At 39.2% G+C, this 19452-nt stretch overlaps 1 protein-coding gene across 2 annotated transcripts in view; it reads right to left on the minus strand.

The window, feature by feature from the left end:
• Positions 1–19452, minus strand: part of CDK14 (cyclin-dependent kinase 14) — a 258218-nt gene that overhangs the window by 109633 nt on the left and 129133 nt on the right. For both annotated transcript variants that reach the window (XM_009886196.1, XM_009886197.1), the window contains one exon: positions 17423–17516. In XM_009886196.1, the coding sequence (XP_009884498.1) occupies positions 17423–17516 (94 nt within the window). The remainder of the gene's footprint in view (positions 1–17422; positions 17517–19452) is intronic.

Raw genomic sequence — 19452 nt, forward strand, 5'->3', positions numbered from 1 at the left:
AGTACTCCAGGTGGGGTCTCACGAGAGTGGAGCAGAGGGGCAGAATCACCTCCTTTGACCTGCTGGCCACACTTCTTTTGATGCAGCCCAGGATACAGTTGGCCTTCTGGGCTGTGATTGCGCATTGCTGGCTCATGTTGAGCTTCTGGTCTATCAGCACGCCCAGGTCCTTCTCCTCAGGGCTGCTCCCCAGCCATTCCGCGCCAAGCCTGTATTTGTGCTTGGGATTGCCCCGACCCAGATGGAGGACCTTGCACTTGGCCTTGTTGAACTGCATGAGGTTGGCTTGGGCCCACCTCTCCAGCCTGTCCAAGTCCCTCTGGATGGCATCCCTCCCCTCCAGCGTGTCTACCTCGCCAAACAGCTTGGTATCATCGGCAAACTTGCTGAGGGTGCACTCGACCCCACTATCCATGTCCACGACAAAGATGTTGAACAGTACAGGTCCCAGTACTGAATGATCTAATAATTGTCTTATTAAAAAAAAAAAAAAGGCAGCAAGGTATTAAATTCTTCCCAGAGCTCTAGAAGTACCTGCTACAGACAATGAGTAGAGGACACAACAGCAACAAAAAAGAGAGAAGGCACCTCCTCACCAACCCCATAAGCTTGTTTCTGCTGTATGTGAAGCGATGCTGTTTTGTGAAAAAATAGAAGTTACTGAGGCCTATTCTCTAAGGTTAAAAAAGAAGCAGTAAGAACAGAATGAGGTTCACCTAAAACAAAGGGCCAACTCTTTCAGGCATGAGGTGGAATATCGTCATTCCATTATAGGTGGTTAATACTCCACTCACTTTGAGCATAAGGAGTGACTTATGATGAAGCTGGCTTCAAAAACATTTAGGTAATGTGCCAGTATGGATGAGGGACGCAAAATATGAAATTACTATCAACATTCCCACAAAATATTAACAACACACGTTAAATAAAAAAAAATCCAACAAGTTCAACTAAAATTTGTGTTCTAGCTCTGTCAAGGATGAAAAATGAGGTACTTGAAACAGTAAGGGACCCAACTGTTTTTAACATCCTTTCCCCATAGAGCCAAAATACAAAGAAGTCTCGCCAGGAAACCTTTTTAATATGTGATTTTTTCCAACCTTACTTTGTGTTTATAAATGACATTTGAATAACTGCCTACATTGATAAGTTAAATTTATCCCAACACTGTTTCCATGTGGTTTGTTGCACAATTAAACAAACTCATCGTTGTCTTCATGCCCATGGTAACCACAGCTACCTTTTTGAGGGACCCTGGCAGAGACACCACTGCAACTGTACTAACATGAGGAAGATGATGGGGACTGGAGACTTCACAAACACGCTCACCCGCCTTCGCAGAGCCAGGCTCTACCTACTCTCTCTGCACAAACTGGGTGCGACAGCTGGGAGGAGGAGGAGAAGGAGGAACAGAGCAGGCATGGACACAGACCCAGCTCTACAGACCATCAGGACAGGATTAAATTAAATCCCCAGCCTTACAACAAAGCACTACCGAGGTTTGACATGCCAGTTTCCTTAACTGCTCAGTCAGGGAAGAGTTTTGTTTATTTCAAAAAGGACCTACTAAATACACACTACACTTTGAATCACAGAAACAGCTCTGTCAATGAGATGACTTTTCAAAACTAATTCTGTCCATAATCCAATTTAAAACTGGAGAGAGAGCAAAGCCAGAGTCATTTAATCTAAATTTCACAATGAGAAAAAAGCAAGTGTGAAACAACTTGTACTGGGTTGTAGCATCTTCTTCCTACAGGTAGTCAGCACATCTTAGTAATTTACAACTTCCATAAAGGTTCACATGGTGGAAGAGACTGTTTTTTTTATTTAATGATTCTTACTAAAACATTTCTGTGAATAAGACGGATGCTAAAAACACTAAGAAAGCAGGATTTGGCAAACTTATTTTGAAAACAGAGGGGCCTATGCTGTCACGAGAGAATCTGAAATTAGCAGCAAAAGCAAAAAAGGCAAACTCCTGACAGAGACTGCACTTTCCCTCAACCATGCAGCAATTTAGCCAAATTAAAAGTTAATTAAAAAGTGTACTACATGCCAAAAGGAGACACTGCTTAGCTCCAAAGAGAAAAGAGGGCTCCTCTGTGAGGGATGCTCCATGCTGAAGGGGCTGAAGCAGCAGAACCAAGAACCTGTCCTTCAGCTTTCCCAGCCACCTGTGCTGAGAAGTCTCCTTCCATCAGCAAACAATCCCATCATCAGGATAAAAAAAAAACTGACATTAAACAAGACTTAGTGTCTCTGATATCTGCTTTGGAGCTGCAGAAACTATAAAACAGCTCAACAGGATGAAATTGATCCTTAGTAAGAAGAGGAGAGAATTTGAAAGCTTTTGTAGACCTTGAATCTATGGAACAGGAAAAGACTGGGAAGAAAACTCATGCAGAAGACTACAGCTGACCTCAGCAAATTTCTTTCCCACACTCCAAGGAGGCAAGTTCGCTCTTATAGCATTGCCAGAGCTTGTGAGCTCTCAAATAGGGTTACAGAGAGGGAATGATTTCACCAAGGAAGGTCTTGGTGTTAACACATGCAAAAAAGCAGCTGCTGCTGGTTTCTGTACTGGAAGGTCTCTTCCTTACCATTAGAGAAGAAACAGAACTGTTTTCTTCACTGCGAAGGAGAAGGAATATAGCAATTTTCTGTCAGACAGACGCCCTGGCTCACAATTCATGCTTGTTTATATATCCTTTAAAATCTGCTCTGAGTTAGTCTGTACAGAAAGGTATATACTCTGCATTTCAGATTTCCTATCCTGTTTGTGTTGTAAAGTCTTTGGAATAACCCACCCAAACAGAGAGTCCTCTGCTAAATATGCTCTTTAAAGATTTATTTCAAGTTTTTTTCACTGACTTTTCTTTAAACCAAAAAAGGGAGGGGGAAAAAAAAAGCACCAAAAGCCCGTGGGAGGCTTTTCTGAAATGTACTTCCACAAGCCCTGCTGCGCTGGCTCAGCAGCTGGCTCATTTGAATTCCAGGTATGCACTACACAGGGTTTTTTTTTGAAATGCTGGCTTATCGGAAAAGCAATGCTGCTTTTGGATCATAAAGCTGGCTTTATGGTCTTTTTGAAGACCATAAAACTGGCTCAGTTAACACACACAAGTTCCTACCGAGTGTTGCAGTGTTCAATCTCATTGGCACGGGCAAAGCTACACCATTGCATAAGGATACTTCAGGGCTTAAAGCTGCCATTCAGCTGGAGAGCTTATTTAAACAATTAACGGACCAAATTTATGCATATTCCTATGAATTGTCACAAAAATATCAAGGAAAACATTTTTATTTAAAATAAAATAATGTTTCTTTACTATGTCATTGTTTAACTACAACTATTGGAACAAACCAGCACATTTGGGATCACATCCATTCCCGATAAGGATCACCACCACCAGGACCTGACCCAACGGTTTTCATAGAAACCAATCCATGTTTTCCCTGAGCAAAACCCCACTCTGAAGCAGCAAAGGGCACTGTACTTCTCCAGTACTGGAAACCCTTTGTCCCTGGCCTGGTGCCCAGTCATAACACATCGGAAGAACGAGTGTGCCTCGTTATGACACCACACCAGGACTCGCCATTCCTTATGCACAGGGAACAGCATATGCATGGCACAATAGAAGCTCATGACATGTGCTGCTTACATGACAGAAATAAATTTGCAGTGGAGAGGAAAGCTCTTGGACTAAGGCAGATAGAATATTATAGCTGGGCTAACCGAGCTGCTGAGCTTGCCGTCTGAAAAAAAAAACCAACCCAAAAGTAATACCATGAAAATTCTTTTTCTCATCTAAAAATTCTGGGGGGGTAACATATACCAAGACCTATATATTAAGCCTGGTGCTTAGCATTACAGAACAGCATGAAACTGGAATCAGATCAGATCATCCAGAAGTTTGCCAGCTCCTTATTTTGCCAAGTAACGTTTTGATCTTGTAATAATCTCAATTTTGAATAGATTTGTGCCGCCACATGGAGCCCAGTGAAGCAGTGGGTATTTTGTCAAGTTTTTTTAAGTGACCATTTGTTCAATCCGCAGTGAATGAAGGCAGCCAGTCATGCTGCCATTTGAAGAATGTGCAGGTCCAGGTGTTACAATATTTCTGAAACAGTGAGTGCATTAATAATGAGCTCCGATTGTGTTGAGTATATGTGGTGGATATAAGAGCACTCTTCCTGGATGTCTAAATATCCTGCTGATTCCTACACTGAACCTTATCAGAATTCCCAAATCAAATCACTTTTAAAAATGTCCAACCTTATCACTAAAAATCCATTTCAAGTGATTCAGTTTCAAGTGTGCCTCCTACAACAAACCACAGCATGATGCTTGGTGTATTCATTCCAAAGAGCAGTATTTTGCTGCTAAAAAAGCAAGTTTTATACTCCTGACTACCCTTCTGAATCATAGGAACAGAACAAGCAAGCTGAATGAAAAATGGAAGTCTCCAAGTAGTACAGAAATATATTTTTTTCCACAAAATGGGGGAAATGTCAGCCTACTTCTGATGGAGAGACACTGGCTATAAAAGCAGCCAAAACATTTTAAGTGGAGTTGGGGCAGAATCCCAGGGAGATATACTCATTCTCATCCAGAAGACATTAAGTTCAAAGGGAAGGCTGTGGCTGAACAGAACCCGTATCCTCCACTGCAGCGTAGCAAGCTAGCACACCGCACTCCAGAACACTTTGGAAGTTTCCAGTGAATTCTTCACTAGAGCATCTACCCATTTTCCTGACACCTTCTTTACCCATTTCCTTGCAAGTCCAGTAAGAGGGATGGGTTCATCTTCCTGACACCACGAGCTACATGCCAAAAAGTAGAGATCAGCAGTGGGTTTTGAAGGAGGGCCTTCATTTTGAGATGCTCAAGTTTTCTGAAAATTGGGAACTGTGCGATTTAACCATTTATTGCTTATTTAGCAGCTGTGGCTTTAACAATCAGCTGGCAGGTGGCCCAAGACTTTTCACGTTCCTTATTTAAATGAAGGTGAAAGCAGGTGTCACTCAATTGGAAGAGGCAGCTGCACTCCCAGCTTCAGTGAACCCATTTGTTTGCTTTGACATTAGCGCACTCAGTAACTTTGTCTGTGACCTCTGAGCGCTCAAAAACATCAGGCAGGAGGGATTAGGGTGTCATCATCTCCTGACTCCATTTAAACTTGCTCTAAGCCACGTGCCAGGCAGCTGCTGTGGCAGTCCTTGCTCTTTGCAGCCTGGCTTTTGGGCAAAAGGGAACTACTTTCCCAGAGCTGCTGGAACTGCTCTTCTCTACTCACTGAAGAAGGGAACTGAGAAGACTGGGCAGGATTTGAAGAACATATTGCCTACAGCTCCAAAAGAAATGGACGGGGCTTGCACTGAAACAATCAGCAATGAAGTGTAAATGAATGAAGGCAAAGCCTCAAAAGGTTGGAGCTGCTTAACACCTGCATATCAAGGTCCACTCTTTTTCAGAAAAACAAAACAAAACAAAACAAAAAACTCAAACCAGCTCAGGAAATGGGTAAATAAATACATAGGATATGCAAAAACAAAAAAGAAAATTTGCACAGACTCATGACAAAGAGCTTCAGTACCACTGGAAGTCAATAATGATTGATAGGAAGAGAAAGACTGGAGCGATAGTTTCTTATCCCCCACGCCCAATATATTAAGATCCACCAAAATGCATAGCTTGAAATATTGACAATGCAAAGGCTGAAAAATTATTGGGGATCAGGTAAAAGAACAGTAAAACGAACATTAATTCTTTAACAAGGCAAATAATAACATTTTGGAGGTAAAGTTTAAAGATCTTATGGAACTAGTAGAAAGGGAGATAATACACTAATGAAACAAGGGTAACTAACTACTCAAGTTATCAGAGAGAAAAACCAACGTCTCAACAGTGTAGGCACAGCTGATCTCTTGGACTATATGAGGAATGCAGATGAGCAGCATGATGTTATCATTAAATTAGTTAAAAGGCTGCAAAAGCAACAAACCCATGAAAGCATTATCAAGAATAATACAAAGCAAAAATGTTAGGAAGCCGCACTGAACGTACATTTTACTGGAAGTAAATGAAGCCCAAAGAAGAGATGACTCTAGTAAGAAACAGGTCTTTCACTATCCTTAGTTTTCAGCGACATCCACTGGTCTGAGAATTTTATTTTTTTTTATGGAATAGGGTACTGCAGGGATTTCACGAAAAGCTTCATAAAACAAACAAAAGAGTATTTGCCCCCGCTACAGTTATTACCCTGCTTTGAACTGCTGAGCAGCTGATAAAGTGATATGATGCAGTGAGGTCAGCAGGACCTCGTCTCTACCCTTCCCTTTCCAAAAGAAAGGAGCAATACCAGCACACTCTAACAAGCCAGTCCAGCAGCATAGCAATGTTATTAAATATCTCAGTCATCAGACCAAAGCAGACTATACCAAAATGCCCAGGATCTCCAACATCCAAATTATTAAGGCCTCTTTTTAAGTAATTAGGGCAACATGTTGTATGGTTGCACACCAAGATGAGACATGAAGGATAACTAACACACCAACCAAATCCCTGGCTGCATTCCCTCTGTTTTTACTGAAGGGGCAGTTCAGTGATACAAAATTTATGCAACTCTTCTTTCTCTTATGAGAAAAGCACAATTACCAGCTACTGTAAAATAATTACATTCAGGATACACAGGGAAAAAAACACAAATATAATATGTTCTAAGATGAAAATTAGTTACAATGCAAATAATTCCATTTTGAAGAAAGGAAGTAACTGCAGAATATTTGTAAATAACTTTAAAAGAAATTGAGCACAAGTTATTCTAAAAACATAAATCCCTCCTTATGACACAGCAAAGTTTAATCAAATTTAAAGTTCAAGGTCGACTGATTTCTAACTCATCAAAAGATACAGAAATCCAACCATAAACTTTCAGTGCAATAAGCAGATGCCTAAAAATTTCCTTTAGTTTCTCCTCTGGATGTAATCATCATCAGGGCAATCATATTTATGTGAGAACATACATATTGCACAATACTACACTCTCTGTTAAGAATTTACTGTATGCTGTTCTGCTCCATCACTGATGGTTTGAGAGTTTACACCACGGCCATTTGGATCATGTTGTGCCTCGAAAAAGCACCATGAAGAATTCTCATTATGTTCGCACAAAACATTAACAACTCTCTCCGATGTACTTGGAAACAGACCTCAATTGCCAGAAATACTGCTACGCAGTGATATACACGTGCACTCTGAAGACAAATAGTGAACACAAGACATTTTTCTTCCTGTAACCAACAACTAGAGTATCCAGTTTTGTTCTGGCCTCCAAGTTATTTTAAATGGAGCACTCAGAAGACTGGGGAAGGAAGAACCAAAGCAACAAGAATGAAACATAATATTGTATACTTCAAAACCTGGTCTATTTATTTCACACTCAAACCATTGAGAATACCTACTGCATTAAGATCCTAGTCAGGTAATTCTCCTACTCTCAGTTCCTGTATGAGAAGTCTTTTTTTGGACATCTTCTTATGAAACAGAATATATTCCGTTTCTGTAGCCTTTTTTCTTTCATTTTCCTACTTATTAATACTGATTTTGTCCAGTACTTTTCAAGGCAGTTTCAAACTAATCCAGCTTTTTTTCCTGTTGGTTACTTTTCTCTTATAATAAAAAGACAGTAATAATAATTAAAAAAAAAGCAATTAGAAGAAAAAATTAAGGGAAGATGCGTTCCTTCTGATTTTCTTTTTTCTGTGAAAGTCACATAAGTAACGGCAACACAAAAATAGTGGACACAGAAATGGTGTGACAGCATTTTTATATGCGTATATAAAATTCAGATGAGATTATACAAAATTTTCAACGTATGTCAAATAAAATGCCTAAATTATTTAACCATAGCCATTGAATGAACTAGAAAAGCAGCTGTTCTAATCAAGGTGGATTAATGTTAGCCCTTGAAAACCTGAGACCTCTTGAAATCGCTAAGCTTATCTGAAAATTTACATTTATCTTATAGAAAGACACTGAGGATCAGCAGCTTGTGTAAATGGCAGTGATACTTGAAGACAATCTTGCAGCAAGTGCTCAGCAGCTTGCTAAATTAATACCCAGTCTAGGGCACTGACTCAGGAAATACTAAAACAGGTATTAAAGTGTTATTCAAATTAGGCCTATTGTAAATGGTACCTCAGGCACATGCATAGGCTGAGGGGGATATTTCCCCCAGATACCACGATAGAAGAAGCGATATATTTTTACCAGTTCTTAGGAGGGCAGAAGAAACGAGCTATTATTCTTGAAGTCTTTTAGGAAACGTGCAGACAGGTAAGGCATACCAATCTTAGATTCTCATAACCTGTCTCTAAAATCATCATCTAAGACTGCCTCACATTGATTTTTAGACATTTTCAACTTTAAGGATGTTTGAATTTGAGATTATAAACAACAATTTTGGAAATCAGGATGCTCTTCAGAAAACCTGCTTTTGGCATGTGACGTGCAATTGAGACACAACTAAAAGAGGAACAGGAAAAGAGAAGATTCAAGTATATTAAACATTGTTCCTTTATTTATGGAATGTAAAGAGAAAGCAGCATGACTGATGTCCTATCGTTTATATCATCTTCTTTAGTAAATAAAGCCAGTATATCAGAGCAGGTTTATGAATGGGCCTGTGCTTTTATATGGCACAGTATGATCTTGTAGCACAAGTTTTTGGATAACAGACCAACGCTTTTGTTTTGAATGGGCTTCACCTCCATTTGTAATATGCACAAATTGCTTGCAACTAAATTCTGTTTAGTGTCACCTGCATGCAAAAATGTTTGCAATTACAGCTCTATAACACATGTGGACACGACCTCTACCGAGAAAGATTTTACACAGGGGAAAAAAACTAATCTATTTCTATTGTGTATGGGACCAACAAGGAAGGTGCCTGCAAAGACATACACCAGTGTACGTAAACAGAGCTGCACTGATTTACACCAGCTGAGTCTCAGCACATTTTTTTCAATGCATTGCCTGTAACCACCCTCTCGGCGTCCAGAGGCAAGCCTGGAAAAGAAACAATGCTTCTTTATAATTATAGCCCATTTCTCATTCAGCAACTAAAATATGGCAGACACTAAAGAAACATTCCGATTCCAAAGAAAACCACAAAGCCATTGTTTTCCACTGAACCGTATCTTAATTTGTTTTCTTTTTCTGATAGCTAATTACTCTTCACGTTTTGCACTACCAAGCTGATAATAAGCCAAGCTCCTGCAATCACAGCCACGCTCAGGGTTTCACTCAGAATTAGCTGTCTGGATGGGAACATGTTCTCCCAAGCAGAAGATGACACCTATGTGCATCAGGTTGTGTGACCGGCTGGCCTGACATCCAGCCAACCCTTGAAAGTCAAGGATGGGGTAACACTTTCATTTATTTTTTGCCCTCCTCCTCTTCCCTCCTGCTACCACCTGGTAGTTCTCCTGGCAAATGTCCATCATGTATTCCTGCGTAATTTTATGACTTTAAGCATGGATGAATAGGAGGTTATGTATCCCCTTTTCTAAGAGAAATGTTAACAGAGTGTGAGATATAACTTCAATATTTTTAACGTCTCCTTTCCTGACACACTGCCATGGTTTTGGCTGGGATAGAGTTGACTTATACTAGCAGCTGGTATAGTGTTATGTTTTGGATTTAGGATGAGAATAATGTTGATAAGGTACTAAACGTTTTTAGTTGTTGCTACGCAGGGAAGGCCTTTTCTACTCCTCACACCATCCCACCAGCAATTGGGCCGAGAGTGCACCAAAACCTGGAAGAAGGCACAGCTGGGACAGCTGACCCCAACTGACCAAAGGGCTATTCCATACCATATGATGTCATGCTCAGTATATAAAGCTGGGGGAAGAAGTAGGAAGGGGTACGTTTGGAGTTACAGCATTTTGCCTTCCCAAGTAACCATTATGCGTGATGGAGCCCTGCTTTCCTGGAGATGGCTGAACACCTGCCTGCCCATGGGAAGCTGTGAATGAATTCCTTGTTTTGCTTTGCTCGTGTGTGTGGCTTTTGCTTTACTTATTAAACTGTCTTTAGCCCAATCCAGGTGTTTATCCTCACTTTTACTCTTCTGATTCTCTCCCCCATCCCACCAGGGGAAGAGTGAGGGAACAGCTGCATGGTCCTAGTGCCGGCTGGGGTTAAACCATGACACACACATAGGCAACATTTCTCAAGAAAATTTCCTACATTTTTACAAGATTGCTATTTTTAATTGCTAGGCCTAGTCTGTTTGCCCAATACCACATGGGTTTAATGGTATAAGGCAAAGAACAACACAGGCTATGGCTACACAGACACGGTGAGGACAGGAGTTCTTTGTAAGAGGTAAATGCAAACTAGCACCAAATACCTTGTGCCGTGTTATAAGGGAAAAAACTACACATGCAGTGATACGGAAGACAATACAATGCAGTCAGGGAGCTAAAACTGAGCTGAAACGCCTTAAAAAGTGCTCTTAAAAATACAAAATTCGTTACAAAGCATGAATACATAGAAGATTTACTTTGTTTTTTAAAGATCATCTTAAAGGTTAATTCACCTCATACTTGCCTAGTTTAGAATTACTTTCTGTCATGGTTTGGGCTGGACTGGCCACTGAAACGAACAACAGATGCTTTCTGACCTCTCTCCCTTCAGAAAAGGGAGAGCATCTCCCTTCCAGGAGAGGAGGAGGAGAGTGAAAGAGACTTATGGGTTTAGAAGAAACTAACCTACTTTAATGACATATTAATAAAATAATAAAAATAAAATAATGAAAGCATATACAATATATACAAAACCATATCAAGCTCCCAGGATGACAATCATGACACCAGCAGACACTGGGAAAGTTCCCAGACTGGACTCAGCCACAGACAGGAACTGGATTCCATATCTGGATTCCGATCTGGAATGCATGGATCGGGATCAAAGAGATGAACAGACAGAGTCCTCCTTGGATGCTGGCCACTGAAGAAAGAGGGCTGACCCTTTGATCCCTCAGCTTTTATATTGAGGATGAGGCAGATGGGATGGGATGACCCTGCTGGTCAGTTTTGGGTCACCTGTCCTGTCCACTCCTCCCCACAGGTGGGATCGCTCTATGCTTTTCCACTTCTGATCCTCCAACGGGGCAAATAACGAAGTTAGCTGGCCTTGGTTGGTAAAGCAATAAGTATAAGCAACAGCCTGTCTGTGTACCATTCCTTGGCATAAATTATAAATAATCAGGTCATCTCTCTGAGAGCGAACAGCACCTGGACAATATGCTGTTAATTTCAGAAAGTTCAGTTAGAGGAGTCTTAGCTGCAAAGTAAAAATACTGAACAGAAAATTCATTCTGTTTTACCTCAAACCAGGACACTTTCTTTTGAAGTTTGGCATAAGACATAAAGCCCAGAAAGGAAACTTGTAAAAGTGGTATCAGTGCAAAACCTGCAGGCAACTGCAGTAAAATACCGACTAAGTGCTAACAACTGTGAATAGAAGACCCACAGTTTGAGAAGCCTGCTATTTATTTAATTAATTTCAGTGGTGCCAAAAAGAAGTGAAATATTTTGCATATTGTTATAATAAAGCAAAGCAGAGGTAAATTCATTAGCAGGATATAATACATTACACTTCACTCATTCTACTTCCATGCTGCGTTATAGAAGACAGAACTAAGCAGTCAGGTTTCTACTTAGAGTTTCAAAAAACCCCTTCATTTTCCTCATGAAGTCATTGGTGGGAGGAAAATGGAGAGAGATGGGAGGAAAACACAAGCTGTTTATAGAAAACTTTCCCCCTCTAAGCCAGAACTATCTATTTTACAAAGACAAAGACTTTTTCTCCAACTAGATTCATCATCTGCAACATATAAAGCACCACAGATACCACGCCTACACAAAGTAAAATTTCAGCTCAAGTTCAGCCTCACAAATACATCTATTCCATCAGAGATGAACAAGCTCTATTTCAGAGCCAAAGTATTTATGAAGTGACAGAAAAACATGTATGGAATAATGAAACAGGAGTAAAAGACCAATAAATTTGACTAAACACCTCATTACACAAGTTGACTTCAAAACCCAATAGCTAAGAATACTCCTTCCTTGTATTAGCATTGCTAGCTTCCCCAAAGATGTTATTAACACAATGTACCAGAAAGTCCAGGTCCTTCACATCTGTCATAAGCTTAAATAAAAGTATAGCCTGTTAAAATGTATAATTTCAGGCTTTAGAGGATGTCAGGGACATGAAGCAAACTTTCAGATACAGAACTACAGGAGAAAGCTCCACAGCTTCACAAACACCTGTTAACATTAGAGCTGCAGAGGAAACACTACTAACCTGCGTTACATGACACGAGACTTCAGTCATGTAGTCATATAAAGCTATGTATGTATATATAAAAGAAAAAAATATTGCTAGCATTTTAAATCTTCAACAACAGAAGTAACAATTCCTTTCCCATTTAAAAGGAAATGGCATTTTTCATGGCTATGTGAAGTGGCAAACTCTTGCAAGTCTTTGCTGTAAAGCTCTATGCAGAGAGCTAGCACTTCTGGCGTCGCCCTTTGGCATACCAGGCTGCTGGGCTCAACAAATGGATATTGTTCTCTTTTAATTACTTTTTAATACCGTGCATCATGGCACCCAACAGAGCAGTAGCATCCAATACCAGAGAGGAGTCCTCAGCTTTTTCTGCTATGTGTGTCAGGAAAGATGGAAGCTTCTGGCTGCAAACTCCCACTCCCGCTGTGCCACGTTACCTGCAGCGTGAGGCTCCTGCGGCGCGCATGCAGCCCGCAACCGTGTTTGCAGAGCGAATGCCCATTTAGAGATAAAACAGCATTTAAATGCCTGCGCGGAGATCTACAAAGTATCAGGAGAACTCTTTGTACATTATTCTTGCAGTGAAATGTAATTTTCAGTGTAGCTGGCACCAAGACTAAAGTTCAGCCAACGCACAGATTATTCCCTTATCAGGAAGGCTTTGGAGCCTGGAAGGAAAATTCACTTTGATCTATAGTGGCTCTCAGAAACCTCACGTAAAGTGGAAAAGACAGAAATACCCTCCCACTTAAAAAATTCTCTCCAGAAGAAAAATTAAGCTAGCACAAGAAATTCAACTCTGATCTGGTTTAAATCTGTTAAGAACAGCAAGTACAACAGCACAACCTTATATCAAAATCAGAGCTGTAAGCAAGCCTGGTACCTCCAGTGCGGCTCAGGGTAAGGCATGCATAGGCATACTGCAGTCTTCTCAGTGTAATCAGCTTTAACACTCAACTAATTCATGCTGATCAGCACCAGATCCAAGGAGCTGTCAATTCTCCCCTGTGCCAGGCCAGCTTTAAGACATTTGGTGCAGCTTTTACTTCTAGACAGAATTAAAGCTTGTTTACAATGGCCAGGTTCTCCTTGGTACAGAAAACCTCAAAGTTTGTATCTAGAGAAATGTATGCTAAGAAATGATTAACAGGAATAAACTACTGATAAAGATCTTAGTTACTCCGCATCAGAAGCCAAACAATATTTCCCCATTTTGTGTAATTTTATTTTGATTTAACAGATTGCCTCACATATTTTTCCTATTCCCATGGTTTTACTGTTCAACGCATACTTGATCAAAGCTTCACCCTGACTAAATAGAAATGCTGAGATTACTGTATCACATTATTGGTCCATCAGACCTAGCACCCTGCAACAGAACCTCACACTGCTTGTCTCAGAGAATGGCAAAACACTTTGCTGGATCTTCTCAGCTGTGCTGGAAATGATGACACATGGTTCGATACTTTGAGGGAAAAGACTTGTTAGTTCTTACAGGCTGTAATTACACTTTCTCCCTTGTTTTCTATGATGCAGTTCTATGCAGAAAGTAACCTCAGTTCCAATATGTATGAAAAAAGTAGGAGTAAAGATGTAATAATATACTGATTAAACCAAATCACCTCTGCATTATGACATTTTATTCCCTGTTTAACCTCTTTGAAAAAGCAACCTACTTGTATGTGTGATTTCCATTTTATTTGGTAAGTACAGTGGTTTTTTTAAAAGAGATTGTTCACACTCTTAAGTATAGGTGGGAAAAAGAATTCATATTATCAGATTCAAAGTGTGACAACAACTTGCAGCTTGCTCATTCATCAACATCTCTAAGTGCCGGTCCAATTCTGAGAACAGATTCTGGTTTATAAACCCTTGCTATTTTATTGAGGCATATCGCAGTACTGGAACCTGAGAATGCTTATTATAAACAGCTGCTGTAACAGAAATAGAGAATCAGTGTATATTTCCATTTTAAAAACCACAAATGTTTAAACAATAGAAGTCAGGAAACACAAGCTTAAAGAGAAAAGTTCTTAAACAAAACTGAAAGATCGATCTCTGTTCTTAATCTATTACATATAATCACTTAATTAAGCCATTATTAAACATAAATAAACATGAGTCACAACAAGGAAGAAACATATGTGGTATGCTGGATTGCATCTACTCTTGCTATGCAGATATGTGAAGAATGCCAATGATAGAGATATGCAAAAGCTTTTAGAGAATGTCTTTGACTTCCACTTGATAATTACTGAAAACAGCATACAGTGTATTTTAATTTTATTTACATAATAATGGGAAAATATATAATAGGAAATCAATCTGATATTTAAGAATATTAAACTGTTATTCACATTAAATTTTGTTCACTTTTCCTGACTATTATACCTTAGCATTTTGTGACATTCCTACTACAATCTGATTCCCTAGCAGCCTCAAGCCGCAACCTTGTCTATCACGTGCTATGGATGTGTAGCTATGACTGATAACAACTGCATCAGATATGACACAGATTGATATACCTTTTGTTGCAAGTTGTGTATTTTAGAAGAGGACTACAGAACAAAAGGATGAGTGCAAAGGTGGACTGTACTTTACACCGTTTTCAGAAGACTACCCTTTGTTACAAGAAAACCATCACTGTTGGATTTTGAAATGTGAACGATGGGAAGGCTTCGTGCTAAAGTCTTTTATTGGTTGATCTCTTTCTTTCACAGCTGTGTAAGTGCTCACTGTGTGGGAGTCAACTGTATTAGTTATCTGGTGTAACAACCCGATTAATTTTGTACTTCAGCGCTATTAACTACCACACTATACATGATTCACTGGAGAATGAATGAATTTAATCCTTCTGTTCAAATACAAAACCAAACAAGAGTAATCCTTTGTTTTATAACTTTTAAATAGATAAATTCTTAATGATGCTTAGAGTACATTAGGAAGGCACTCACTGAAACTATTTAGCTAAGGGTAACTAGACAGTTCCATTAGAAAGCCTAATTAATTAGGATTTAAAAATTAACTCTGATTTGCAACAGACCATAAAACTATCCAGTCCAAAATTTTATCTTTTTTTTTTGAAGGTTTGTAAAAGATCAGATTAAAGAAATAGTATCAATAAATTATCCCTTCTTATTTCAACACTGTTCTCAATATTTGCAGCTGCAGTTTTAAAACAGAATGTTAAAAACTTGGCAAGCCTCAAAACTCATCCTGGGGTGTATTTATCTTGGCATTTTAACACACAAATAATTGCAAGGATAGGGAAGAGAGAAGAAAATGGGAACATACAAAATGTTTACAAAAGGCTTACAAAAATAGATTTACATGATATACCTATCACTATCATTTTTTGCACTATATCATACGATCTCATATGATACAGTGCAAAAAGGCCTCATTAAAGGAAGCACTAATTTCTGCTGTTATAAGTCTACTTAATTTCCATATCAAAAACACTCACTAAAATTTTACCACAATAAATGAGATGAAGCCCCAAAGAGGAATTTATTATTTTCAAAATTTTACATTCTATAAATAAGAAGGAAATTTCATCCCAATAAATGAGAAGCGGAATAATTTAAGAAAGCAAAACCCTAAAACTGGCCCAGAAGTTGCTAGCTTAAAATATACAAGCTGGAGAACAAACGAAGCAATTAGACACATCACAGGAACTGCTCAGAACTGCTGCTCCTTGTGCACGTTGCAGCACAGCTATTTTTCCACAGCACAGAATTTTCAGGATATTAGCCAAGTGGGCAGAAAACCAAAATATTTTACAGAAAATTAGATATTTTTATGTCACAATCAAATAAGGTCTTGTTTTACAGAGATGTTTTTTTCTGAGTCAATCCTAAAAGCAGTTGCTAAATTTCCTGATGTTCCAACAAAAGAGATACAGTACAAGCAAGTCTGAGTAAAATGAAGAATCTAAATTTTATAAACACATTATGAAAGACCTCCTTTCCTTCCCCATGGGTCAAAAAAGAATTGCAAATAAATCCTCTGCTTTTGAAACAAATGACTACTAACAAAATAATCTTTAAAACCACAGATATACTTATGCTTCCCTTCTAAATTTGTGGTCAGAAGCAAAACAGAGATTTCCAGGTGGAGGGAAGAAGCTGTTCTTGTGATACTTTCCCCAATGGCCACCCCACAGTATCAGGGGCCATTTTGGCTAGTATCTGGGTAAGCAGTGGCTACCCTGAATAAACCCACTCCTCAACAGCACAAGTCCCAGCAGATATCAGAGTAAACAAAACCCTTTATCAGGGAGTCAAGAAAAGTTGTTCCCGAGCCTTTTGAGAACTGCCAAACCCATAGCACAATGGGAGAAAGAGCAAGCTAAGAAAACCAACCAAAAAACAATCACCGCCCTGAAAAAAAATCAACCAAACAAAACCCATCAACAAACAAAAAACACAACCCTGGAAAAAAAAAAAGTGTAAATGATGGTTTATGCTCAATATAAATTACCTCTTCTTTCATTCCCAGTGCATCATCAGTGCCTATGAGCTACCCGTATACCTTATGAAGGGCCCAACCAGACTGCAGAAGCAGTAGTCAAGGACTCCTGTTGAACTTGCATATAAACATGATTTCTGATTTCCCATTCTGTTTCTCACCTTATTTCCTATCTTACTTTTCCTTTATATGTATACCTCACGAAAAAAATACTTGCCACTGACATTACAATATTAGCATAGTAATAATAGAGCACCAACCAGAGTCATCGTTTTCGATCGCTTGCAAAGTAAGGATGACAAACTGGCTGGATTTCCATTGCCTTACACTTGGAAAGCTTTTTTCCACAATTGTATAAAAACCTTTCTGTAGACTATTTGAAAAACAGTAATTGAAAAAATTAGGATCCGATCTTATTACATAGTCTTCAAGAACATAACAAGTAAACTGTATCTAGCTTGTGGACTAGGCTTCTGATCCTTGGCTCTATCAGTAATTGAATTCCTAACACAAAGAAGTATGTGAACATTTATCAATCCATCCTTTGTTTTCTTAGGCATGTTACTTCAGCTATAAAGAACTCACCAGAAATATCCTTTCAAGTTGATCTTGAATGTCTTTCATTCCTGGAAAAGCAGCGACCCCTTGTATCATTTCTACAAAGATACAACCCACTCCCCTACAGAGGAAAAAAAAAAAAGACAAAGTACGCAATGTTAGAAAGATTTCTTACAGATTAAATGGCCAGCAAAAATGCTTATGTATCCATCGCCAGTATTAAATAATTTATTTTTTTTAAAAGCAATGCCAGACTGAAGGACAAGTATGTGCATTTACTAGAACCCATTTATACATATGAACATTTCTCAGGTGTTTGAAGGCAAGTGTAGAGGTAGCAGGAATACGGATGGTAGCTGTTGAGACCAGTGAAAGCACAGCAGCTGCTCCCTGGTTGTATGAGTGCTTCCCAAGCAGCACACTCATGCTCCCAAATAAATTCTGGGGATGTGGGAATGGCAGTGAGAGAGCACCCTTGAGAGGAGCTGAATGGGGACAGGACCACGGCATGCAGGCACACTAGGAGGGCTTGGAAAAACAATGAGTAAAAAGGAAAAGGGCACGTGGGTGCTCACAGTCACTGAACTAAGCTACTGCCCCAATGCAGGTGACTACTGTGATGGGCTTGCTTGGGCTTTCTTCTCCCCTCTTCCAGCACAAAAGAAGGAATCCTGAAGCCCATAGCTCTGGGGGGCTGCTGACCTCATCCCCCAGAAGCTCTGGCTGAGAGGTGCTGTGATGGGTTGGGCAGCCATGGGCTCCCTCCTCTCCCTGCTGCAACAGCCACCTCATTACAGCTCCTGTCCCTGGTCTCTCACAAAAGGCGCTGCACATGGGTCCCCCTCATCCCTCTCAGTTAAGCCGCTGGCGGGAGTATTGGGAAATCAGGGGGAAAAAAGTATCTGAGACATAGTAACTACAGCACAAAGAATGGATTCTTAAAAGTTGAGGAAAGTTTCTCTGACTCTTTACCTCAAATTTCAGACAACCTGTGGACTTCCCATGTCTGAAAAGCAAAACAAATAACAAACTTGCATTTGCCTCTTTCTGGATGAAGACGAGAACTTGAGAGTTGCTTGTTCCCTCAGCAAAAATAATTTTAAGAGAAAACATCCCCTTGGCTATCAAAAGGATGCAAAATTTGATTATATATTTTAACTTGTTAAATTACATTTTTCTACATATATTTTTCTACAACTTCCATATGCAAACACCTACATATGCTGTATAACTACATCTGTGTAAGTAACCACACAAAAAAACCCTTCACCTCAAATAAATGCGAATTCAATAACCCAAAACCTATATCAAAATAAACCAAGAATTTGCAAAACTAACTACGGTACCACCTCTCCCTGAAATTGTAAGTTGTGCTTCTGTGTCAGTAAATCCCAGCAACAACCTCTAATTTAACTTTGCTTTTAGAAGTAAATTCTTTTAAATGTAGTAATTACATACCTTTTCATTGCTTATGCATCGTGATGATGCATTCAGAAAGTAGTATTTAATTTTAGGGGTATGTGTGCATATAGTGGTGAGGAAGTGGTTCTAGAATAAAACAACTTAATGAAAACAGATTGCATATTTCCATTAAGGCCGGGGCTGAGTATTTACAGATACCACTTAACTAAGATTATCAGCAGACAACCTGTGCTTTACTCATTTCTGAAGGCTTTGACCATTACTGAATAATGAAATAATGTTATGTTCCAGGACAATGAGAGTTGATAGTCAAATTTCTTGAAGAAGAAAATTAAACATACATCACTATTTTCTAATTCTATGTCCCAAAGCACAGCTATACTAAGCAAAGTTTCTCCTTACGCATTGAAAAGTGGAGGAAAACTTTGGAAAGCACAGTTCTGGTCAAATTTTAGAATAATTCAGGCATTTATAAAAAGAGAGGTTAAAATTTATGTTCCATATGCTTCTGCTGGTTACCAAATGAACTGAATTGATTAAACTGCCATTCATCATTTAGTCTGGTTAGTGCTTCATTAGGCACAGATAGGCACAATATATCTTAGTCAAATACTTATAAACAGTGTCAGGATCTC

The sequence above is a fragment of the Charadrius vociferus genome, unplaced genomic scaffold (genome assembly GCF_000708025.1).
Source record: "Charadrius vociferus isolate BGI_N301 unplaced genomic scaffold, ASM70802v2 scaffold855, whole genome shotgun sequence".
Lineage (NCBI taxonomy): Eukaryota > Metazoa > Chordata > Aves > Charadriiformes > Charadriidae > Charadrius > Charadrius vociferus.